The following is a 23,966-nucleotide window of genomic DNA, read 5'->3' as shown; positions in this document are numbered from 1 at the left end:
ACAGAGGGGAGAAAACCAAATTAAATCCCTTGGTGCTGACAGTGACAGGAGGAGAGGCGGCAGCTTTCCCTGTCCGCCGGCAGACCCCAGCCAGGTGGGTACCAGCTTCGGCGCAGCAAATTAAATAGGAGCAGGTATATATTTTCTCTAGGTTGAACGTTCGGTGAAATAAAGGGCCAAATTCCTCTCAGAACGTCCTCCGGCCCCGCCAGCTCCCCCTGGCTCTCTCCTTTCCCGGCTTGCCGGCGGCCTGCCTGTGGGGTTTCCTTGCGTGCTGCACCTTTATCCACCCGCCCTCGCTGGCTCTGCTCTCCCCTTCGCCCCTCCTGGGCTCGCTGTCACCCTGCGGGGGCATGCCAGGGATGGCCGAGGGCTGCGGAGCGGCGCGGGGGTACCTGCGGGGCTGGGAAGCCGGGGGGGCCGCTGGCAGAGAAGTCCTGCTGGGCCTGGCCGAGTGCCGCGGCGGCACCGGGGAGCTGGTCCCGCTGCGCCGCCCGTCCGAGGAGCTGCGGGAGGCAGCGCTGTGCGAGGCGTTCCTGCCTTTGCCGGCAGACCTGTCCCTCTCCGAAGGGGTGTCAGAGGCCGTGCTGGAGGCGCTGCTGCCTTTTGAGTTCAAGTGCAGATTGGAAAGGTTTCTCATCAAACTGTGCGACAGGGGAGAGGAGTTCCTCGAGTGGCTGATGGATGTGAGCTGCTGGCTGACGGGAGCGCGCGTCCTCCGCACGGCCGCGGCGTAGGAGTCCTGGCTGCGCAGGTAGGGCAGGTAGTGCGTGACCGTGGTCGGGCTGTGCGGGTGGCCGTGCTGGAGGGAAATGGCTTTTGCTAGCTGCTGCATGCGCAGAGTCTGCATCCACTGACTGTCAGTGCCTGGCAAGGGAAGGGAAACAGAGTCAGCTTTCTGTGAATCGATGGAAAACCGCTCTCAGGTTTACCGAAGGCGTGAGGTTAGGTAGCAGGGTTTCTCTCAGAAGAACCTCAAACCACCCTTTCCCTCCCAGCCTTGCAGCAAATAGTCCTCGATTTGAGTATGTTCAATGTTATGGTTGAACATAATGTTGGGCCTTTAAAATAGCAAGTGATACAAATATTTCTGATGCCACTGCAGACTACGGAGCTTAGACTAGAAGACAGTTACTGAGCCATCCACTTGGCAGTTCAGGTGGGTTCCCATCCCCAGGTGCCTCCTGGTCATTTGAACCCAACCTGGTTTCAAACATGCCTTGTGATGCTCTTGGCAACCTCAGCATATTTCTCCACAGCTTTCATTAGAAAAGAGCCTGGAGACCTCTGGAGCTGACACAGAGGAGGCAGCAGTACAACCCTGAGCAGCAGTACTGCTGCAACATTGCCTTCCAGCTGCACCTCTCCCATCTGGCACAGTCGTGCTCTTTGCAGCCCAGCACAGAGAGGAAGCAGTGCACAGCCAGTGCAAATTCCAGCTGTGGCAGCCACGTTCACCTCCTCTGGCTCCAATTTCTTTTCAAACTGCTACACACCATAAAAAACCAGAGCTACTTTAGTTGTTGTTGCTACTACAAACTCAGAATTCAATCTACTTTGCATCCAGTTTCATGCAGAAAACTGACTCTGTATGTGGAAAAGTCAGTGAGGCATCAGGCTTCAGCCAAGCTGGCTCAGACAGTGCTTAACTGTGAGCAACTCAGGGTATTACAGTTCCCTCTACACCTACTGTCACAGCCCTGGGGTTGTAACAAAAGTTGTAGCTTTCAGAGATCACACTGAAGTGGTTTTGAAAGTCAGTCCTGTGGTTTCCATGAAAGCCTTTAGCAAATACAATAGCTGTAAATTTTCCATTTGAACTGCAAAGGCTGCCTGGTTTGCTACTTTGTGGGTAGAGCAGAGAACAGGAATTCCTCTTATCTGAGGCCACAGCTCTGGCCAAAGACTCATGGGGAGCAGCTAAAATAATTTTGTTCTAGAGAGATTTGAATTATTTGTCCTTAAAGATTGCTAATATCATTCCAACAAGAAAGCATAACCCTCTCTGCCTCTCGCTGCAACACTTCACTGACCACGGGGAGTTTTGTAGGAGCTGGATAGCAGCTCTGTCCTCATTAGGATTTCTCCTGTTAAAATGTAATGGATGATCTCTTCCACTCCTCTTTTCCCCAGACTTTGTTTGAATCCAAAGAGATTTAAATCACTCCAACTTATTGTCAAGTATGTCAAAAGGAAACTGTCTTCCCTGTCATAGTGTGTATGACACTGACACAGCAGATAGCTCCACCTGCACTTGGAGGTGAACCTCCTTTCACAGAAAGACAGTTGGGAATTGCCTCCTCTGCTTCTTAACCTCCTTGAAAGTCATGGTTTCAAAAGAAACATGCATGCCAAAAAGTACTTGCCAGACGCTGTTGCCTCTTCCATTCCCCCGTGCCCTCTGACCAAGGCTGTGGATGTAAATGACAGACCTCATAAACCTGGAAACAGCAGGCTCAGGACTCGAGTTTGGATCTTCATTTGTTATCAACACTCAGGTGGCCATCACATGTGCTATGGGACTAGTGCTGATCTCCCTGAACAAGGGGCTCCCTTCAGGCTGCTCAGTCTTTGCTCCTTACAGCCAACAGCAGTTGCCAGCCCAGGATCCAGCTGCCCAGCAAGGATCTCCCAGTGTGCCCTCTGGGGCTGGGAGAAGGGCTTCTCATGCCTCTCATGGGCTGGGGGGCTTCTCCCTCATGTGGTCTCTGAGGTTTGTGCTCTGTGTGGTAGCCCACAGAGGTAGTTATTTTAGCCTATTAGACAGGTATTACCCTTACCTTTGTGCTTGGATTTGGTGGTCTTTTAAACCTGGGATAGGTGGTCTGGTAAAGAAGACAGGCCAGAAGGTTTGCTAGAGCTGAGGCACAGCTTTCATGCTGGCTGGTAACCCACCTCCTTTGAACAGTGCCTATTCAATTGGCTGCTGACAAAACATTAGTGCTTCCATGTAACTCCTCCAGTGTGCCAAAGGGACAGACAAGCTCTCCCACCACTCACTGAAAAACAAGCAACCATTTGGGTTTACAGTGGTTGAGCCAACCTGTGAAGATACACACCACACTTGGTATGGCTGCAGGGCTCATCACCCCAAAATCAGGGTAACCTCTATCTGCAAAGCTAATCTGGAGTAAAGTTGTATCTTTTAGGACATGTTCTAGCATCATAAAATGTAATTGTGTTGCAAATGGATCACAATTGCTTAGGAATAAGCACGCCTGTGTTAGACGTGTCTGCAGTCCAAACCCAGCACCTCTCAATTCACAGGGCCATTCTTCTACAGTTGACAGTAGTGTAAAAAAATTGAGAAATTCCTCCTCTGCTCACTGATATCTTGTTCCAGCTCCTTTACTCCTCAGGTGTCCCAACCCAAACATTTCTGCAGCCCAACCATGAACTCAAAGAGAAAAACAGCTTGGCTAACAAACATCTCTACAAAAGCAACAGCAGGTCTTAAAGGCAGAACTGTGCTAGAGTCAACTGAGATGAGTGTGAATCTGTCCGCAGCATAAATGTATTAGGAAATGAAAACTGCATTGTAGAGCCCACTGCATTATTAAACGCTATCTCGCCCCAGAAGCCACAACAAACACCATTCCAGAAGTCAGACAATGATGATCCAGGGCTGAGCTGTGGAAGAAGAATACTGTGGGAAGATTTCCACAATTCCTCAGAGAAGAGCAGGATGTCAGGAACACTTGTGTTTGCCAGGCTGGCAGTATTGTACTTGTCAAAACAGTGTATCATCCACAGGGACCTTTCTGTCTCTGAGGCTACCACCTCAGTATGTGTGTCCCCCTGCCAGAGCACTGGCCAGAGCAAGAGCACCCACACATCTCTAAAAGGAGGTGCCCTTTGTCCAAGGCATCAAGACTGGATGCAGCCTGTGCTGCAATGATCATGCATTTTTTTGGTAGTGTTTGCAGTCCTGAGGGACATGGGTCAGGTAGTTAGGCTCATGAATTTTAGGAGAACAGACTTCCAGCTCCTCAAGGACATAGTTAAAAGGATTCCCTGAGAACAAGGGAGTGGAATAGAGCTAACAGATCTTTAAGGAAGTCTTCCATAGAGTGCAAGAGCAAGAAACTGGGCAAAGAAGGCGAGAGACTGGTGTGTCTGAGTAGGGAAGTGCTGATAAAAGTAAGGGGGGAAAAGCAAATGCATGGGAATTGGAAACAAGGACAGGTAGCCTGGGAAGAGTATAGACATGAACTTTGGTCGTGTAGGGATGTAGTGAGGAAGGGCAAAACAAAGCTGGAACTGAACCTGGCAAGGGATGCGAAGAATAACAAGAAGGGTTTCAGCTATGTTATCAAAATAAGTTCAAAGAAGGGGTACCCCCCTGATAAACAGCACTGGAAAACTGGTAACAACAGATGGGAAGAAGACTTCATCTCAATCTTCAATGTCAGCCTCTCTTTCCACACCTATCAAGTCAATGGACAGCAGGATGAGAACTGCGAGAGCAAAATGCCTCCTGATCTTAACATCATTGGACAAAGGAAGAGCTAGAGATGCCATTTATCTGGACTCCTGAAAAGTCTTTGACATGATCCCCCCCAACATCCTTCTCTCTAAATTGGACAGAGATGGATTTGATGGGTGGACTGTTAGGATAAGGAACTGGTTGAATGGTTGCATCCAGAGATCATCAGCTCAGAGTCCTTGGCATACATCAAGTGGTGTCCCTGAGGGTCCATATTGGGACCAGTTATTTATAATCTTCATCACTGACATACAGAGGGATCGAGTGCACCTTCAGCACACCTGCAGGTGACACAAAGCTGAGTGGCTGACGTGCACTGACTTTTTGCTGTCCTCCCCATACACGCCCTGCCCATGTCAGCAATAAAGCTCCCAAGCGTTGACTTACCCGAGTCAGATCTGCTCCGTGAGTTCCCCTCCGAGTTGGGCAGCGAGGTCTGTATCAAGAGCTGTACTGCCTCAACCTCATCCTGTGCCTTCAGCTTGCTCCAGCAGATAGCTTGGATGTGCCTCGTGCTCTTGGGAGCTCTAACATCACTCTGCTCAGGAAGGACACAACAAGTGTGAGGATGTAACATCAAACAGCACACAACACACTAAGCTCCCCTATGAGGGAACTTCCTCTAGTGCCTGGGCAGCAGCAGTTGTTTCAATATAGAGCCTGTTTTGCAAAACCACTTAGCTAGTTCTCAAATATTTTTAGACTCTAGATAATTTTGGCTGGTACTTGTGATTATGCTAAAAATGTGGTAGTGAATAACTGCTTCAATTCTTGTACCCTGTGGAGGAACGATCTGAAGGCCTTCCTCTAAAACACAAAAATGCATCTTACTAGTTCTATTAATGAGGATCAAATATGCACTGCTTACTGCTAAAAGAGGTAGGACTAAGGTATTTTTGCAGGGGGACCCCCAACAAAATTTTCCTGGAGTATCCTTCAGTTTGCTGTTAAGGACCTATGACTCTTGTGACTCCTATGACCTATGACTCCAAGTGAGAAAGTTCAGCCTGAAAGAAAACTACCCCTTCACTTCTGGGAAAAGCAAGCAAGGTCCAGGATTTCCCCATTGCTTCATCCCTGCCTGAATGCTTGGTCAGGACAGAGCTGGAATCTCATTCATTAACCTTCTTCTGACATACAGAGTTAGTCTTTATAAAATCAGTATTGTAAGTAACTTGAAACTTTTTTTACAAAACTAATTTCTATCACATCAAATTGTATTATGGGTTTTATTTTATATTTTTATTGATTTCTCTTTTTTTTTTTTCTTTTGTTTCTTCTCTGCTCTCCTAATTAGCACATCAGTGAAAAGAGAAAAACCAGCCTCTTTAAATAATGCAAACAACACTGACCATTACACTTCAAGCAAAAGGAGCTTTCATGCTTGGGAAGAAGAGCCATCCCAGGCAGCAGTCTGAGGCCATTGTCTCTGTAAACTTCATTCAGCTTTTGCTCTGAACTTTATATTTTACAACTAATTACAAGCTGCTGAGAACTTGATTACACGATATAACAAAGCCAGAGGATGTTATTTCCACACCTCCTGTGTAGGTTTTGTCTTGGATCAACTATTTGGTTTGTTTCTTAGAGCTTACCTCATACGTAACAACACATTCTACAGACTGGTGCTCTTCTATGCCCACAATCCATTTCTCCATCACAAATGGTGGCTGGAAAAAACATGGTGGGAGTTTTATAAGGTGCTCTTCATCTCCCAACTTGTTTCTAAATCACCCAAAAGGGATTTACAACATTTGACTCTTTTCATTCATTCCTATATTGTTAACATCAATACTTTCCTTAAAATTCTGTGAGACAATGCAATATAATTTTGAAATATTTACTTCCTGGTTTACAAAAGGAAACTGAAAAGAGATTTCCATACATAACACACAGCAGATGAGACAACATGGAAAATTTTCAGGGGGGCATGAACCTTTTTCAATTTTGTGTCTGTACACTTTTGCTTCTGCTAGATTTACAGAGGAAAGCAAGAACAAGTATCTAGAGATTCTCAAAGCAAGAACAAATATCTAGAGATTCTCAAAGATATTTCTCGACAAATATAAAAATGCTGAAGCATGTGAAAAGTTAATGTTATTGTATCTAGTTGTTAGTTTATTTAACTTCATGCCTTTTTTAAAGGAAAATTTGAAATGTCCAAGATTAAAATTAGACAGAAAACTAATGATAGTAATAAGAACAGTAATAATAACAACAACAAAAAAAAATCACAAGTGTTGTTCCAGAAAACACTAACCAGAAAAATAGTGTTAGCATTAATTAAATATTAGAATATTTTTTGGCAAATACACCTATATCATATTTTCCTTAAAATTCTGACTGTTGACAATCTGTTTTTCATTTTTTCCTTTAGAAAAATGACACAAAAATTCACAGTTAAAAGCACTCAAGAGTTTGGGTGTTTTTACCAGTGCACATTAGAGCAGCATTCTAATTGGCAATCAAGCTGTATATTTTTTCAGTTAGAAATTTATTTTGTTAGCTATTATCAAGTGGAGTATATTAATAAACACAAACAATTAAAATAATAGCTAACGAAATGCCCTCTGCATCAACAGAACTTCTGTTCCTTAGGGAAAAGCAGTCTAAATGCTTACTGGTAAATATTTACAGGCAGGTTCTGACACAGGGTAAAATGCTCAGTGACAATAAATTGCAGATGTTCAGTGCTGTACTGTCTGCAATGGGTTTCAGTCTTTGTAATTCACTGGTGCATGAAAGAGAGAGTTTTAGAACCAGATAAAAGTTCTAAAACCACAAAAAAAAAAAAAGGAAGAAAAAAGAAAAAAGAAAGAGAGAAAAAAACCTGACAAAACCCCCCAGACAAATCACATGAGGTTTCTGGAACATTTAAATTGGTTTCTTCTCCTGAAAAATAAAGCAATTTTTGCAACATTCTTTTCATTAAAATGGGTAATAAATTCAGAGGATATAACATGGAATTAAAACAAGAAAATATAAATTAGTTCCTTCTCTTATTTGTCTATTGTAAACATTATTGCCAGCTTAAAGGAGAACCAAAATACCTAACTCCTATTATGATACAATTCTATTTAAAATGTGCATTTTATTTAAAAGCTGTCAAGAGATTGAGCTTCTGCAAGCACAAAAGTTGACTGCTGTGGTATTTTAATGTCTTTGTTTGAGATCTGTGAATTCGTGAAAGCTTTAAGGCTGTAAATACCTTTGTCATCTTTAAAATCTCTGCATCAGGTAGGTTAGTGTTGAATGTCACATCTTTTATGTAGGTTATTGCAATTTCATCCCCGTCCATCTCCATGTACATTTTCCATTTGCAATCCTATGAATAATAAAAAAAAGAGTGCTGGATTGTTAGAATACAAATAGGAAAAGAAAACCCAACAACAAAACCCAAAATGAAACAAAACCGAAAGCCAAAACAACAGAAATCTAATTCTCAATATATGAAGGGAAGAAATAACCCAGCAAGAAAGTTAAGGGACATGTACACATTTTATACATGTTTGCAGTACAGTGTTGAGAATGGAAAACTCTCAGTCTTCCTGTTCCCTCTTCTCTCAGCTCCCCCTGTGAGGCAGCTGCCACCATGACAGGTCTGGATGTATTCTGAGGTGTGGTGTCCCTGAGTGGCCTCACCTGGACAGACAGCCTGCTGGAGCATGTGGCTTGGGAGCTCAGCACGCCCCAGGGCAGTGATGGGAGCCATCAGCTGGGGTCACAGTCAGAGCTGGCAGCCAGGCACAAGGACATGGTCCCAGTGAACCCAGGAATAAACAACCAAAGTCTGTGCAACACCTTCAAGACAATCCCTCAAATAATGGGCAAAAGGATGAGCTTGTTATCACAGCTCAGTTATTTCAGATACTGAGAGCCCAGCAAGGCACTGAGCACCCTCAACTTCTTGCCTCCAATTGCATTATTGATTATAAAAAAGCTCAGCTAAGAAAATAATCACCGTGAGTCTAATAAATCACAGCAATAAAAGGTATCCTTAAACAATCCCCTGAGCTGAACAGTGATAACTGGCAGCATCCTGCAGGACATCCCACATGGACTGAGGGCTGGAGCTAGGGTTTGTGTCTGTGGCCAGGGAGGCTCCCACTGGGGACCAGAGACTGCCTGTCCATGGTGCAAACCAGGCAACATCTGCTGGCCTGCCCAGCAGGTGCTTTGGGGATGAGATACTGTGCAGTGCACATAGCTCCCCCAAAACTCAGTCCCCTGAAGGACCACTCTGCCACTGAAGCAGAGTGTCTCCACCTCCATACAGGAAGGAGGGAATCTTCCCTTCACAAAGACAGAAGCTCCTCCAGATGTGCCAGGGGTTCAGAGGTCTGTGTCTGCCACATGCCATCTGTAAGGCAGGTGTGGGCTTCAGCGCTTGCAGAAGGCAGTCTTCACCTTGGTTTTGCTCAGAAAATATTAAAACTTTCAGTGGGGACACAGATGGACACACTTAGGGCCACGGGCTTGTGTAGGCAGTAATTTGCACAGACAAACATACAGCAGCCTAAAAAGTATCCATTTGCACAGGTGTTTGCACGTGCGTCTCTCATAAGTGTAACGTAGGAGCTCAGCCCTCAGAAGGCTCAAAGCTTTCCATCACACATTGAATTGGCAATTCCAAATTAAAATAAAATGGAAGTATAATCATTTCTGAAGTGCAAAAAGAAATTATGTTTATGACAGCATTTGACCCTGTGCGTCCATCTGTCCGCTTTGAAAGCTTCCACATTTTACAAGCATAGAGGCCATGTGAGTTGGTTTTCTCACCGCCCTGGTGTGGGTTTGAGTGATGGGAACTGCAGTTCAGTGGTCAGGGCACCAGCCAAGACTTAGAGGCACCAAGTTCAGTTTCCAGTTCTGCTACTGGCTTCCTGTGCAACCTGATCAAGTGCTGAAGTCACCCTGTGCCTCCATTTCCTAATCACAGACTGTATCTCCTTGCACGTCTCTTTTCTGCCCTGTTTTTCACATTTGTGAGCTGACCCAGGGCAATGCCTGTCCTGCCCGGGCAGGTTCAGCACTGTGCACCGGCTCTGACATGAGGAGGGCACGTGCTTTGAAACAGAACAGCAACAGCAAAGTGATTTGTCTCTGACTCCTCCTCATCTCTCGAACCGTGCTCCTGTCCCTGCCCAATGTTCTTGTGGCCAGGCTTTTTTGCAAGAGATTCATGCTAGTGCAAATCAAACCTGAGGTTAGAGACAAGATGTTCGATGACATTTTTAAGTTTTACAAAAACACCTGAGCCAAGAAAAGAAAAAAATATCAACATAAAGTACTCTCCTCCAGTTAGGTCAGCACATCTCCTGCCGTGTCTGAGTGCCAGTGCCAAGCACTTGAGTGCTAGAGCTGTACCTTGTGCCAGGGCTCCCATGCCCTCCTGACTCAGGATTTTGTGCTGTGCACTCACATTTCCCTGCAGACTAGATCTGACAAGTATGATCTCATTTTTATAAACAAAATAAATCAACCAGCCACCTCTAGAGAAAAGCTATGTACATCCAGGGTCTGGCAGGGGTGGGCACTGCCACTGCCCGTCCCCTTGCCAGGTCTGCTGCACAGGCAGGATCCCTCTCCATGAGGTCATGGATCAAACTGCACCGTGCAGGGGTGGATGCCTGAGGCGTGCACAAACACTGCCTTCCCCAGCTCTGAACTCTATCTTCAGAGAAACACACACTCCCTGTCCCTCAAATACAGTCCCCAAACCTTTGGTCCTCTTTGGAGCCCTCTCCAGCCACACTGTGCAGATACCAAGATACCATACCAGGATACCCACCCAGGTCCCTCAAAAATACATGTCTCATCTTATTTGGATAGGTTTTCATTTTGTGTTATTAGAAAATCATTCTGCAAAGGGAGAATGAGAGAGAGAAGGAGCAGATAAGGAGAGTGAGAGGCAAGGGGATGATGTGAGGGAAAAAGAAAATATATAAAAAAAGAGGGAGGGAGGGAGGGAGGGAGGGAGGGAGGGAGGGAGGGAGGGAGGGAGGGAGGGAGGGAGGGAGGGAGGGAGGAAGGAAGGAAGGAAGGAAGGAAGGAAGGAAGGAAGGAAGGAAGGAAGGAAGGAAGGAAGGAAGGAAGGAAGGAAGGAAGGAAGGAAGGAAGGAAGGAAGGAAGGAAGGAAGGAAGGAAGGAAGGAAGGAAGGAAGGAAGGAAGGAAGGAAGGAAGGAAGGAAGGAAGGAAGGAAGGAAGGAAGGAAGGAAGGAAGGAAGGAAGGAAGGAAGGAAGGAAGGAAGGAAGGAAGGAAGGAAGGAAGGAAGGAAGGAAGGAAGGAAGGAAGGAAGGAAGGAAGGAAGGAAGGAAGGAAGGAAGGAAGGAAGGAAGGAAGGAAGGAAGGAAGGAAGGAAGGAAGGAAGGAAGGAAGGAAGGAAGGAAGGAAGGAAGGAAGGAAGGAAGGAAGGAAGGAAGGAAGGAAGGAAGGAAGGAAGGAAGGAAGGAAGGAAGGAAGGAAGGAAGGAAGGAAGGAAGGAAGGAAGGAAGGAAGGAAGGAAGGAAGGAAGGAAGGAAGGAAGGAAGGAAGGAAGGAAGGAAGGAAGGAAGGAAGGAAGGAAGGAAGGAAGGAAGGAAGGAAGGAAGGAAGGAAGGAAGGAAGGAAGGAAGGAAGGAAGGAAGGAAGGAAGGAAGGAAGGAAGGAAGGAAGGAAGGAAGGAAGGAAGGAAGGAAGGAAGGAAGGAAGGAAGGAAGGAAGGAAGGAAGGAAGGAAGGAAGGAAGGAAGGAAGGAAGGAAGGAAGGAAGGAAGGATAAAAGACAGCAGGCAGGTGATTTTAGAGTCAAGGCACTTAGCAAATATCTAGATCAGTAGGTGGTTACTTGTCTTACAAACCTAGTAACCATTCTGTTCAACCACACAGTAAATAATGCAAGATTTGTTTGCTGCAGAAAGAAAGGGACATATTTCCCTGTTTTCCAATGGAGTTCCAGGTTCTTATACTAGGAGATGCCCATCCATTTAAGCAAAAATTTGGCTAGAAAAACCAAGCATATGAATTTCAATTCTTTGAGGAATTGTAGCCATATGACTTCTTAGATCAAAACTACATTTAGTGCCAGGCATATGTGGGAAAATAATTTGGAAAATGGTTTGTTCAAAGTGTCTCATTGATAGATATCCTTATACAAGTCCTTCAAAGAGACTTCCCTGGATATATTGTCATTCAAGCATTAAAATACCTCCCAATATCTACCTGCTTGATTTTGATCTAAATAAAAAATTCATCTTTTTGTTTTAAAAAAATTATCTAGTTTTAGAACTGAAAGGCACAACCTGCAAAACTTTGTGCAAAAACATTTCCAAATAACACTTTGACAAAGCCAATAAATCAACAGCCTCTGAAAATTACTGTAGAAAAGAAAAGCAAATCACACATGTATTTGAGCTGCTTCTTCTCAGCTTTGAAACAGGAAGTAAGAGCACTTTAAAAATTAAGTCTCCAGCTTACTGTGGTGACAATACTCCTTTAACCCCATATGCGTTTATGTCTGCAAAAAAAACCTGAAAGGGAAATAAAAAAGATCAGGCACAAGCTCTAAACAGCAAACACATATCCTGCAACAACAGCTTAAAACCTTTGCTAGGGAGACACTTCATTTTTCAAGGGGGCCCAAATCAAGGATTCATTTTTAAATCAACGGTTGCAATAAACTTTTTTTGTTTTTTAAAGATTGAAATAAAAATGGAAACTGCATTGCAGCAGATAACTGGATATTAGAAGAAAGTAACATGTAGCACAGGATGAAACAAATAAGAAAAAAATGTTAGCCATGCTGATACTAAAAGTAGTAGCATGTTGATGATTTAGGTCCCCAGAAGCTCCTTTACATTCTTAGCTATTATGTATCTCAGCTGCTGAAACCTGCTGTTTTAAAGGCATTAGAGTTGAACATCTAGTGACAGCACTTGGGTTATTTATCATTATGTATCACCCTGCCACACTATATTTTATTATACTGGATTTAAAGGAAGATAACACAATTATGGTTAATTTGCTTCTCTTCTTTATATGTATAGTGTCATGACCCACCACAGCTTTGTCCCATGAGATATTTTTAACCAAAAAGAAATCCACAAGAAACTCTCCCTAAAAATTCCATTAATAACCTCTTGTAGCATGTATAGGTTGCAGGGTCTGGAACTAAGAATGTTTTAATCTCTTCAGCAAAACAATGTCTCATAATGATGTACAGGACTATTGCTGCACTGATGAAGAATCATACATAATTCAGCACCTTTCACTTGGCACCACTGTGATATCCTCATTAGCAGTGGCTCACAGTGGCTGTCAGATGGTGTCCATGCGAATGCAGGCATTATATTGTCTTTGAGATGTGCAGCTGCTTCCATGACACTGCCAGTATATAAAAACATGACGCCAGTTTGTTTTATTTAGTGCTAAACCTTCCAGTTTGTAAAAACAAGGCTGACACAGAGCCTGACATGAGGCAGTGAAAATAATTAGCTCTCATTTTCTCAGCCTCCTATTTCCTTCTCCCCGCTGTGTTCTCTTTCCACTAAACCACCACATGTCAGTCGAAATGGGAGGCAATTAGTGGGCTCATTTCAGTCCCCACAACTGTGCTGAAAAGAAAGTATTTATGATGGCACAATGAACAGCTGAAAGATTAAATAACATTTGCCTTTTGAAAAGAAAATGACTTCTAGCTAAATGGGCAATTTTTGATTATTCTCAAACAAGCTTAGAGTAGTTGGTTTTTAAAATACAAGAAAGGAAAATGAGTCATTTTTAGGTGAAAGAATCAAATAAAACTTGACACAGTAATGCAAATAACTGATGTTTTATTGCAAAATATGTAAATGTGTTATACCCTTAACAATGGCTGGTGTCTCAGGTCAGGGCAGGCTGCTGCCAGCCAGGCTCCAGCAAGAGAAGGTGGCTCCACCGCTGGTTTTGTTTCAGCTGTGCAGGCAGAAAAAAAGAGGGGCGGAGGGGAGGCCTTGCGAGAGAGATGGTCTCAAAATGTACAGAAACAAAGCAAGAGGAAGATATATTTATGTTATCAGTTGCCTGGGTGCCTCCTCCGAGCTGGAGCCCTTACTCCCCTGCAAGGCAGCAGGCACTGACTGGCTGCAGCTTTGCCTGGAGAAGCATGAGGCCCCTCAACAGTTACGCAGAGCAGCCAGCAGTACCAAAAATATCTGTCCCCTGGCAGTGCCCTTCTTTAACATCCAGGGCTGTGGAGCTCTGTGCACAACAGAGTGGCACATAATGGTAAATACCAGGCACTGCTGTGTGTGCCCTGAGAGCAGGGGCTTGCAGCAGGCAAGGCAAGAGCTCAGTGACACCCCAGCATTTACCAAGAGCTGCCCCTGCCATGTGATCAGAAGCGAACGGGGGTGTTGCAGTCGCAGGCATCATCCACATGAGCAGCCTGCTTGCAACAGCAGGATGGTAAAGGTGGAAGCATGAAAAACCAGTCCCTTTCCTGAGGGCTGCATGGGTGCCCTCCTGTACTGTCCTCCAGTGGCATTTCCTGTGGACCACTCGTGTGATCAACGTGCTGGAGCCGTGCGGACACCATGTGGGGAGTGACTGCTCACACTCTGGGACTTGCAGCTCTGCAGGACATTGGCTGAGGGAACAAGGGTGCTCAGGAGTTCAGGAAAGGCATGGCAGGGCCACTGTTCTGCTGGGAACAAAGGCTTCTCTTTCAGGATTTTGTCTGGATAGCACATGCCAAGCCCACAGATCACTGGGAACCTGTCTGTGCTTCTGCAGACCTATCTGCAGTATGTGAGAGATAACGTGTGGAAGGCAGCAAGTTAATTCAGTGGCCAAGGTATAAAAATAAATCTTTAGATTAAAAAGTCTGGAAAGTCAAGTGAACAAAATACCTACCTGAAAAGTCTATGTCTCTTCAGGGCTATGGAATAATTTCTAATAGGAATCCCTGGTCTAGCACTACTTACACAAGGATTTTTAAAGGTCTTGGCTTGAGTTTGACTTCAGTTACACATGGATGCTACAGCTGGAGCAATCCCAGTGGAGATGATGGAGTTGTACCAGCTCTACCTCATGCAAAAACAATACATGGTCCTGAAAAGAGTCTTTGGAAGAAAATACCAGGAGCTCAGATCACCTGCACAGATCCACCTTCTTAGCAGACTACAATATTCTGTTCTTAATGGTGGTGGCAATATTTTAATGTGGCTGTAGTTTTATTTTACAGCTTAGGTAATTCTCTGTGTCCCCTCACTGACTACTTGATAGAATAGGAACAAATTATGAAAATAGCACATGAACACAGCTACTCTGAGTCTTGCATTAACTATTAATCTTTAGTACTGAAAGCATTGTGCTTTGACATGGAATTAAAGAGGGAGGATTTAGAAGATGAGGTTTTGAGATAAGGACAAATAACCCCATGTTAGAAAGTCAAGGTACCTCTGATTATTTTGGAAAGGAAGGGTTAGATAAAACCAATTCCTCCTCCATTTTTACTTACTGAAGTGGGTTAAAATACCTACAGAGCATGGAGAAAACTGTAGAACTGAAATTTCAAATGTTATACCTTGGCTCTTGCTTTATTTTTAAGAAAGTATAGAAAGAATTTATGAACGTTGATATAGTAGGAGGGTGGGGAGGAAGAAGCAGCAGAAATGGTCTCAAGCACTTGTGAAACCACATTCCAGTTACAACTGTTTCAGTACTGACTTTTTGTACTGCCTGCATTTTGTTGGCCTGGGCTTCTCCACATGAAGAGTTGGTCACAATGTCACTTTAAAGTAGCCTTGATAGTATATTACATTTAGCACTACACATTTAAATAATAGCATTAAAATACATTGCACTTTGGATATTCAAGGCTAGAAAATAGTTCACACAGTTAGCAGATGGCTTTGAAGAGGCTCTGCTCCTTACCTTGTCAAATGGAAGGAGAGGTAAGTGGGGAAAAATCAGGCGAAATGGTGAGCCAGCTTCAAGGCTTTGTGTTTGGATATAGGTCAAATTGTGCCACTCTCGGTAAAAAATGAAAACATTCAATGGCATAGTGAAATCTGCTCTTTTGAGGACCAAAACTAAAGAATGCATCAATAGAAGGCAAAAAGACTGTAAGGCATCCTTCTCAAGGGGTCTGGTGATTCATCAGTGTGGAGCCGACACAGCTCAGGCACCTTTCCCTGATTGGGAAATTTTAATGAGCCATCTAGGATGAGAAAGCCATTGAAATTTCCCCCTGCAGTCCTGAAAATCAGCTCAAGCCACAACTGCCTGGGTTTGTTGTTTTACTCTCCATCTTGGACTTAATTGGTGGTCCCCTGCTTTTTTTTTTTATTTGTGAGAGAAAAAAAAGTCTGTATCTATCACCTTTTAGGTCATTGGGAACTGTGTACAGAAAGGTCATGAAAAGGCAGTGAATGGAAGTAACCACATAACTTGAACTACAAGAGTTGGAAAAGAAACCTCTAAAAACCAGGTTAGCTTTGCAGTGCTCACTCCTGATGCATTCAGAGAGCACAAAGGTCAACTGAGCTTTTATCTCCTCCAAAGATGCAGCTAAAAAAGGAAGGAAACTGTAATGAAATGACTGCATCTGTCAGCTGGTGGAAACCAACATAATCCCACTACAAGATGCAGTTTAAATTAGATAAAAAATATGGGGCTGGTAAAGCTGTTTACTGGGAAGTCAATGTTTCATTCAGCATACAGAAAAGACTGAACATTCAAATGCTGTCCTGAAGCATATCCAGCAGGATCCTTGCTAAAAGGCACTGCCATTCCTAAGGCCCATAAGTTTCTGCCTGCTGACAAAGGAGGGTGTGCTGGCTGTGCTGATGGGGCACGGTGCAGTGCCCAGGAGAGGACATCTGTGCCCTGAGGAATCATCTTCACACCACAGATGGTGCTGTGCTCTTACCGGCCAAACACATCCGAATTAACCGGCACCCCTGAAATGCTTCCTGGGTCCTGGACCACCTTCTGCAGCACTTTTATATCTGGTGGTATTGCTGCATGTCATGATGCACTCCCCAGCTTTCGTTTGGACCAGGAGGCTTTTGTCCTATGTGTCCATCCAAGCTTGGGCAGAGCCACCTCCAGTGACATGGATGGCTTGGTTCCAGGTGCAACTACACCAGAAGATGCACTACAATAACTAAAGGGAAGTCGACTCAGAGACCAGCACAGAGCCAGCCTGGTGTACAACCTCCCAGCATGACCTGTTCTCCTTACAGAGCCCTTCCTGCTGCACTGCACCATCTCCCAACTGAGCCTAATAACCTCCCTTGCTGTATACAAGTCTAGCAGCCAACACACCACCCAGGGAACACACACCCTCAATGTGTAACCCAGATTTGAGCTTATTGCCTCTTTTTCCTCATGATTAAAACAGGAGAAATGCTTCTTAGTTAGGCAGCTGGTTATAGGGACTGATTAGGGTAAAGTTCCTTTGAGAAATTTATTTTTAAACTGATGTAGGCCAGCTTTTTAGCTGTAAAGATGGTGGAAGGTATGATCCCAAGTGCTTCTGCTGACCCAGTTTTACAGGAACAGGCACCACTCTTTTACAAAAATGGGAAAATAAAAGAAGTTTAAACCCTTCAATCCTGGTTTTCACCCTTTTCCCAGTTCACTTTGGAACAAATCTAGATGGCAGCTCAAAGCAGCCTCTAGGGGAGCCAGAAGATTGTATGCAGGGGTTTTCAAAGAAGCATGCTAGCCAAATTTCCTATACAGTTTGTACCACACCAGTCTTTGTTAATGTTATGTTTAATGCAAATTACTTGCCCATGTTGACCCTAGCAGCCTGCCCAAAAACTCAAAGAATCTGCTGCTTCCAGTTCACTTTTTCAAACTGGCTCTGCTGCACTATCTTTAAAGGCAGGTACAAATTAATGTGCAGATCTCAGACAGATGTTTCCAGCCCAGACATATTCAGGTGACAAATTGTGCAATCCCTGGAATGGCATCACTAAGCACATGGGGTACTGCAGCAGGGCAGCTGACAGGGAAGGCATGCCTGGCACGCAACCACAGCTTCAGAGGGAATGGCTTTCTTAGAAAAGGGCCCAACAGCACACAGAGCAGACAGGACCAATTAGGAGCTCACAGGGAAGGCAGGACCAAATAAAAAAGGTTGTCAGAAGCCTGCAGAGGTTATGTCAACACCACACAGGCCCACTGGACTAACTCTGCCCTCTCATAACATTTCAGCTTCTGTCCCACAGACTTTGCATACAGTCTCATTTGCACATTTTGCTGTCATGGCTAAAACATCCACTCATCTTCAAACTTAAGGAGGCATTAGTACAACATGAATTTCTCTCCAGTGCTCAGAGGTCTATTTGCTCCTTCTCTTGCTCTTTCCTGTGGGTGGTTGCTCAACTCCCTCCTCTATGGCTCACATCCCATATTGGAAATGGAAGGGAGATAGGAGTTTTTTCATGGACTTTTAGCTCCTTCAAGACTTAGTTGCACATGGGAGAGAAAAATGCACACCTACAAAAAAGCAGCTGTACAGCTGCATAAGCAACATGCATTCAAGAACACTGAGACAGTCTAAGTAATTCACATAGTGATAAAGAAGATTTTTATAGGAAAAAGAAGTACTCAGGATAAAAGAAACAAACTAAAAAAGGAAATCTCCAGACAAAAAGCTTTTTCAAATTGATGAAATTATTTCAGTATGAGTACAAGTTCCTACTAAGTTCAAACCTAAATGCTTTCTCTGCAAGCACCACCAAGTACAGAAATCAAGAGACTTCTGCCAACAATATGCCCTGAAAGCAAAGCAGCCAGATAACACAAGATGAAAGTCAGCCTCCCACAAGTTTAGGGTGGACACACAATGCAGATTTATCAAATACAAAAGGAAACAAATCCTGCTGTCACAACCCCTGACTCTAGCTCAGAAATGCTTTGCACACCATTTCCACATAGATGATTAAATCTAAAACCCTTGAATTCAGAGTCCATGGCAAGCTGGACAAAGCAAACAAAAAGCATGGGACAAACCTCACTCTTGAGAAAAAACGATGTGGTAGAAATCCTTTGCTGGAACATCTGGAGTCATCAACGCTCCTGTTACACAGGGTGTAACAAGAGATCCTTGAACCAGCTCGGCTTGGAGCTGAGGTTTGATTAGGATGTGGCATGCTGGCAATTGCTGGAGCACAGCAGTTTTGTGCAATGTGCTCCAACCACCCCTCCCTCCTTCCCCAGTACCATGAGAGCACAGCCTCCACCAGGACTAGTCCTGCCCAGCCAGCAGCTATAACATGTATTTTCCAAACTCCTCTTAGTTGCACAAAACAGTATCTCCTTTTTGCTGAGACAAAAGGAAGTCTGCCCACCAACATCAGGCATATGCCACAGCTCAACTGTCAATGGGCTTTTTTGAATAAATGGATTACCATTTCACACTCATTGGGATAAAAGGAACAAAATTAAATCCCGAATTATAAAACTTACAATTGAAAAAATAGTTCATAAGGAAACAAAAGCTTTCAGCCAAAACTTTCTGTGCCGCTCTTTTCTTCCTTGATGGGGGAACATCATCATCACTGATGCAGCCCCATTTGCCACCTTGACATTCAGTCAGCACTTTCCAAAACAAGAGAATTTTCATGCAAATTTATATTTTGTGTCCAGAAGATACTGGACCCTCTGGGTAGGGACTCTTAACCAAACCAACTGATCTAGTACTCCCAGCTTACCTTTGGACCGCTTCCTGGCTTCAAGTGATAACCAAACACAAGTTCAAGATTCACTACTTTCTCTATGCTTTCTTCAGCTCCACCTGCAGAATCCTGCCAAAAGAAACAGGCAGAGGTGAGAATTCACATCTACCACAACCCACTGGAAGACAGGAGCACACCCTTTGGTGGCAGAAAGGATTTGCCTTTCAGGTGTTAGGGTGTCAGCAGCAGAAAGGAGACATCACACTCCAAGAGGGGCAAAGGCTTCTGCATGGGTTTAGGGCTGGTAGTGGATGGCAACTGGGAGATTGCTGCACATTTCCTGCTCCTGGCTGAGCTGCTCTGGCACAGTGCAGTGTCCCTGTGAGCATTGTGACAGCCTCTGCCACTGGAATTGCAGCTGGCACAGCAAAGCAAAGCAGCAATGCTCTTTCATTTTCCCCTCCAGGGAACAGAGTTATATGAAAATTTGCTTTATGTGGATTTCACTCTATTGCTGTGCAATAAATTGTGAATAAAAAAGCTATTTCAGGATTTGTGGTCTAGAATTCCTTGGTTAGCTTACTGAATTAAATAAGGCAAATATCTTGTCTAGCAACACCAAAGTTCCTGAACACTCCCTCCCTTTTGCATGGGTCTTATTACTGATTATCAGAAAATAACTGGGTTAACGTCAGGGTGGCAAAACACTAAATCATCCTGTCATACTTCTCTCCTAGAGCATTAGCAAACTTGGGAATTATGGGCTTATTCTGGGCCAGGGGTCTGCTGTTCTTCAGTGGTGACCAGTTGGTGGCAGCAGTTGGGAGGAATGGCTCTTCAAAGTAGTTTCTGATTAATAACAGCAAGCAAATTGCAACCAGCTGTCATTTAATTTAATTCTACCGGCTCCATGATACAAACATAGAACTTCCTTGAAAACAATTTCTATTATCCTATTATTTGTTCTGATGTGACCCATTGCTGCTGTTGACTCTCCACATTTGTTAAAATCCTCTGTAGGAACTGCAACCTTGCCCTCCCCTGAATGGGGAAAGTTCAGACATGAGAACAGTGAAATATTCATACCAGCACGAGTAGCACGTCTTATATCAACAGTGAGACTTGCCTTAATTAATGGTGGAAAATGAAATAGATTTAGGTAGTCATGGGTTAACTTCTCAATAGCAGTCTAGAAAAAAAAAAATCAACAAAACCAGATGGGAGTTATTCAGTATCTCATCCTCCAAATACCAGCACGAAAAACAGCACAACCCCACACGCCCTCTGTTTTCAACTGTGGATACATAGGGCATGTGAGAAGAGTTTAAAATATAGCCCTGTTCTGGAAACTGTTGTGGTGGATTGGCCCTGATTTGTGTTCAGAATCAGATCTGCTTAATCAGAAAAAGAGATGTTCAGGGGGCTTGTTTTTGTTGTTTTTATTTATGCTCAAACCAACCCAGGAAGCTGAGATCTTTCATTTTGGACATTATTGACTTTATTTCAATAATTCAAAGTTTCAATAATTTTCCCTGTAGGAAATGTAAATTAAATATATCAGTAATGGTGTGTGGGCATGGAAAAAATGGCTGATGAGCAAAAGGGGAACAAATTTGTGTGACTTACAAAGCTAAATTTGCAGGACTAGCAATTACAATACAAGTATCTCTTTACTAGCAAATTGGGATCTAAAATGATTGAGACCCAACAGAATTATAGACGCTGCTTTTATAGCATCCCTTTTCCAAAGCTGACTGCCAGAAAACTCTCTCCTGTGGCTACAGTACTAATACCATTACTGCTGTCATGATCATATTTTCCTGACTGTGATTTTTTTAACTCATTACAAACATTAGACATTTAAAACACTGTTTAAAAGCAAAGTTCTAAGAGCAAAGAAACCTGTCCGTCAATTAGCTTTAAAGGTGTCCAACTGAGTTTTGTTAGTCTAAATATGCTTTACGCCATCAATGAGATATGGAAATTGAGAAGCTGAGATTTCAGTTCAAATAACTGTTTTGTATCTGTTTCTCCTTCAGCTTAAGAGAGTTCTCTCTGAAGATTCCCAAGCTTTTCTGTTGGGAGAATGGCCCTCCTAGGTGAAGCTGCAGCAGTTCTGCCATCCAGCTCACAAGAAACCTAAGAACTACAGAGTATAAAGACCACAGCACATTTTCATGTCTCATTAAAATGCTGAGGTTGCTTTGAGTTCTAGATCCATATGAAGCTACAATTCTGTTTATTTTAGATACTAAGTAAGTTCTGTATTTAGCTTTGTATCTTTTTTTGTTGCTAATACTACTGAAACGCCATAGACTCTATAATACTCACACTACAACCTACTGCACCATTCAATATATGCTGATAATACCTTTAAATGGATGATGTGTCCTCTGGAAACAATTCCCATGTCCTTTAAATCCTCTTCTTCTAGAAGTAGCAATTGCTTCCCAGTGATATGATGTTCCTTAAACAAGCTAGCATAGACACTCATTTCACCAGAAGCATCGCCTTAAGATAAAAGAAGTTATTCAGAAATCCACATGGCACTTTTTTGGAGTGGGGGAAAATGAACAAATGTGTATTAGTTCATAAATGTGAGCATGAAAGGACATATGAATAGCTTTTACCTTTTCTAGTAAGTTGTTGCATCCAGAAAAACTGCAAAAAAGAGGAATCAATCTTGAAGTTCAAATTATCAAAATCTTGTATTACAGTTATTTGGAGCTCACAAGTAATCATCCTTTTTAAAACAAAATTTTAAAATATTTCTCACTTTGGGATAAAGGACTCAGGATTCACTAATGCAAGTGATTACTTCTATTTAGCTTTTGCAAACTGCCTTCAATACTGCAGCCACCTTTCTCAGTTTATTGTCATGAAGAACTGAAATGACCAAAGCAGAAGCTGAGAAATGGCATGTGCTAAAAGGGCTAAAGTGAAGGAGCCAGGGATTTTACGGTTTTTGCACTGGCTTTCCAGACAGTCCTTTGGTAAAAGTCAGCCAAACAACCCCACGATGCATAAGACACAGAGGGAGTGCTTGATAGGACATTAAAATAATTTTGACACATCACTATGTCAGAGATAAATCACTGTGTCTTGTTTAGCCTTTTAACTGAATAAAAAGATACAAAGTACTCGATGCCATTATTTTATATGAAAGAGAGGTTCCACACCCCCTAAAAAGCCCTAAATTTTTGTCAGTTAATTGCCATCCAGGTGGCACACAGTAGGATAAAACCTTTGAACTCATTTTGTCCTGTCCAGGGTCGGGTCATTGGGTACTTCCACATTCCTTAAACGAGGACTCAGGAATGCCCTCCTGGCTGCTGGCAGTTCCCAGCTCCCACTATTTTCTGGACACCGGAGAATGTGGCTGTTTTATGAAGGTAACTCAAATTTACTTCTGGTCATTTTCAAGCCCTTCTGGGACACAAGTTTCACCAAACAAACAGCAGAAAAATCTCACCTAGATGTTCTGATGCGGCCTTCCCTCCCTCCACGCCCGCTGTAATTTGTCAGAGAGCTCCAGAATCATGAGCCTGGCCACATTAACACAAAATACTCACCACATCTTCCTCGGTCCATGCACAAATATCAAAGGAGGGCAGCAACTGTGTGAGAGATACGAATTGAAAAGAAAACCATCCGACCATTTGTCTCCCCTCCACCCAAATTTTACTCTGGTGGTTGATACTATTCTGCTCCTTTTTCCCTGCAAAGTGCAGGACTTCAGCTGCAACTCATATTGATGTACTAAACCACTGCATTCACACTGATTGTGGGCTGGCTCCAACAGCATGTTGGCAGTGTTAAATCAATCCTGTTCCTCTCTGCAGATAAAATTACCAGCAGATCTCCAACAATAGCAACTTAGGAAGCAAAAGTAAACCATCTGATGGCAAGGGACCCTATCTGCCTCTCCTCTTGGTTCTGACACTACAGGAAGGCTTTTGCTATGGCTTTGGTCTGCAATGAAAATAATGCTGGGATGATGACTCCCTCCCAAATGATGGATATTTTCTGCAAAACAAAGGAAAACTTTCACTGGACAGCAGCGAAAACAGAATTTGGAGTCTGGCCACTGCAGACTGCCTTCCCACCCATGTACAGACAAGTCTCTCTTGGTTTCTGCCACTGCTTTATAACGACTCCTGTAAGGCTGGAGGAGTGCAGCGCTTCCCAGCCTCCTCCTACACTTTGTTTGATGGAAGATGGTGTTAGCTCTTGAAGCACTAGGAAACCACAGAGGAATGGCTGCATTAAACAAAATTCTGGGATGATTTGAAAACTGACAGAGGAGAAGATGTCACTGTAATAGTGATTGCCATTTTACTCATTCAAGTATATGGTATCCAAAGTGTCATCTTCTTGGCATTTTTATTCCACTTAAAGGGTTACCATTAATTGTTGCAGATCTGTATTTGGACAGTCAGTGTCTCACAGAAGCTCAGTATCACGATGCAGTTGCAAACTTTTTGATGTAGATAACAGTGATTTATGAGACACTCAGCTGGGTTACCCCTGAGCCCCCATGGCTTTGTCACCTCCTTCAGAGAGCTCGGCCACCCCCAGGGTCTCCAGACCCCACCCACAAGCCAAGCATGTCCCCTAAGCAGGCCCTCACCCCGGCACCTCCAGCTGCACACTAAGCCACCTGCAGCCTGGGCAGAACACTGAGGGGCAAAAGTAGTGCTGGGGGCAACACTAAGGGACAAGGAAGGGCAAGTGGGAATCCTGAACACCCTCAGGAAGCCCGCACTTGTGCCTTTTGTAGGTACTTAGACTCCAACTGGCCGGTGCTGCAGCAGGAGACTGGTATAAT

The 23,966-nt window shown here is 43.8% G+C and overlaps 1 protein-coding gene across 1 annotated transcript; it reads right to left on the bottom strand.

The window, feature by feature from the left end:
- Window positions 1–22,797, bottom strand: LOC311155686 (mitogen-activated protein kinase kinase kinase 20-like; the record flags this gene model as incomplete). Its single annotated transcript, XM_084209054.1, has 9 exons — window positions 1–867; window positions 4,874–5,024; window positions 6,082–6,156; window positions 7,695–7,811; window positions 19,175–19,267; window positions 20,265–20,327; window positions 21,510–21,649; window positions 21,769–21,799; window positions 22,711–22,797. 9 exons carry the CDS (start codon window positions 22,795–22,797, stop codon window positions 188–190), a joined length of 1,437 nt encoding a protein of 478 aa, XP_084065180.1. The 3' UTR covers window positions 1–187.
- Between the last annotated feature and the right edge of the window lie 1,169 nt (window positions 22,798–23,966).

Source organism: Fringilla coelebs (assembly GCF_963513975.1).
Source record: "Fringilla coelebs genome assembly, chromosome: 7".
Taxonomy (NCBI): Eukaryota; Metazoa; Chordata; class Aves; order Passeriformes; family Fringillidae; genus Fringilla; species Fringilla coelebs.
This window is presented reverse-complemented; position numbering and strand designations above follow the sequence as displayed.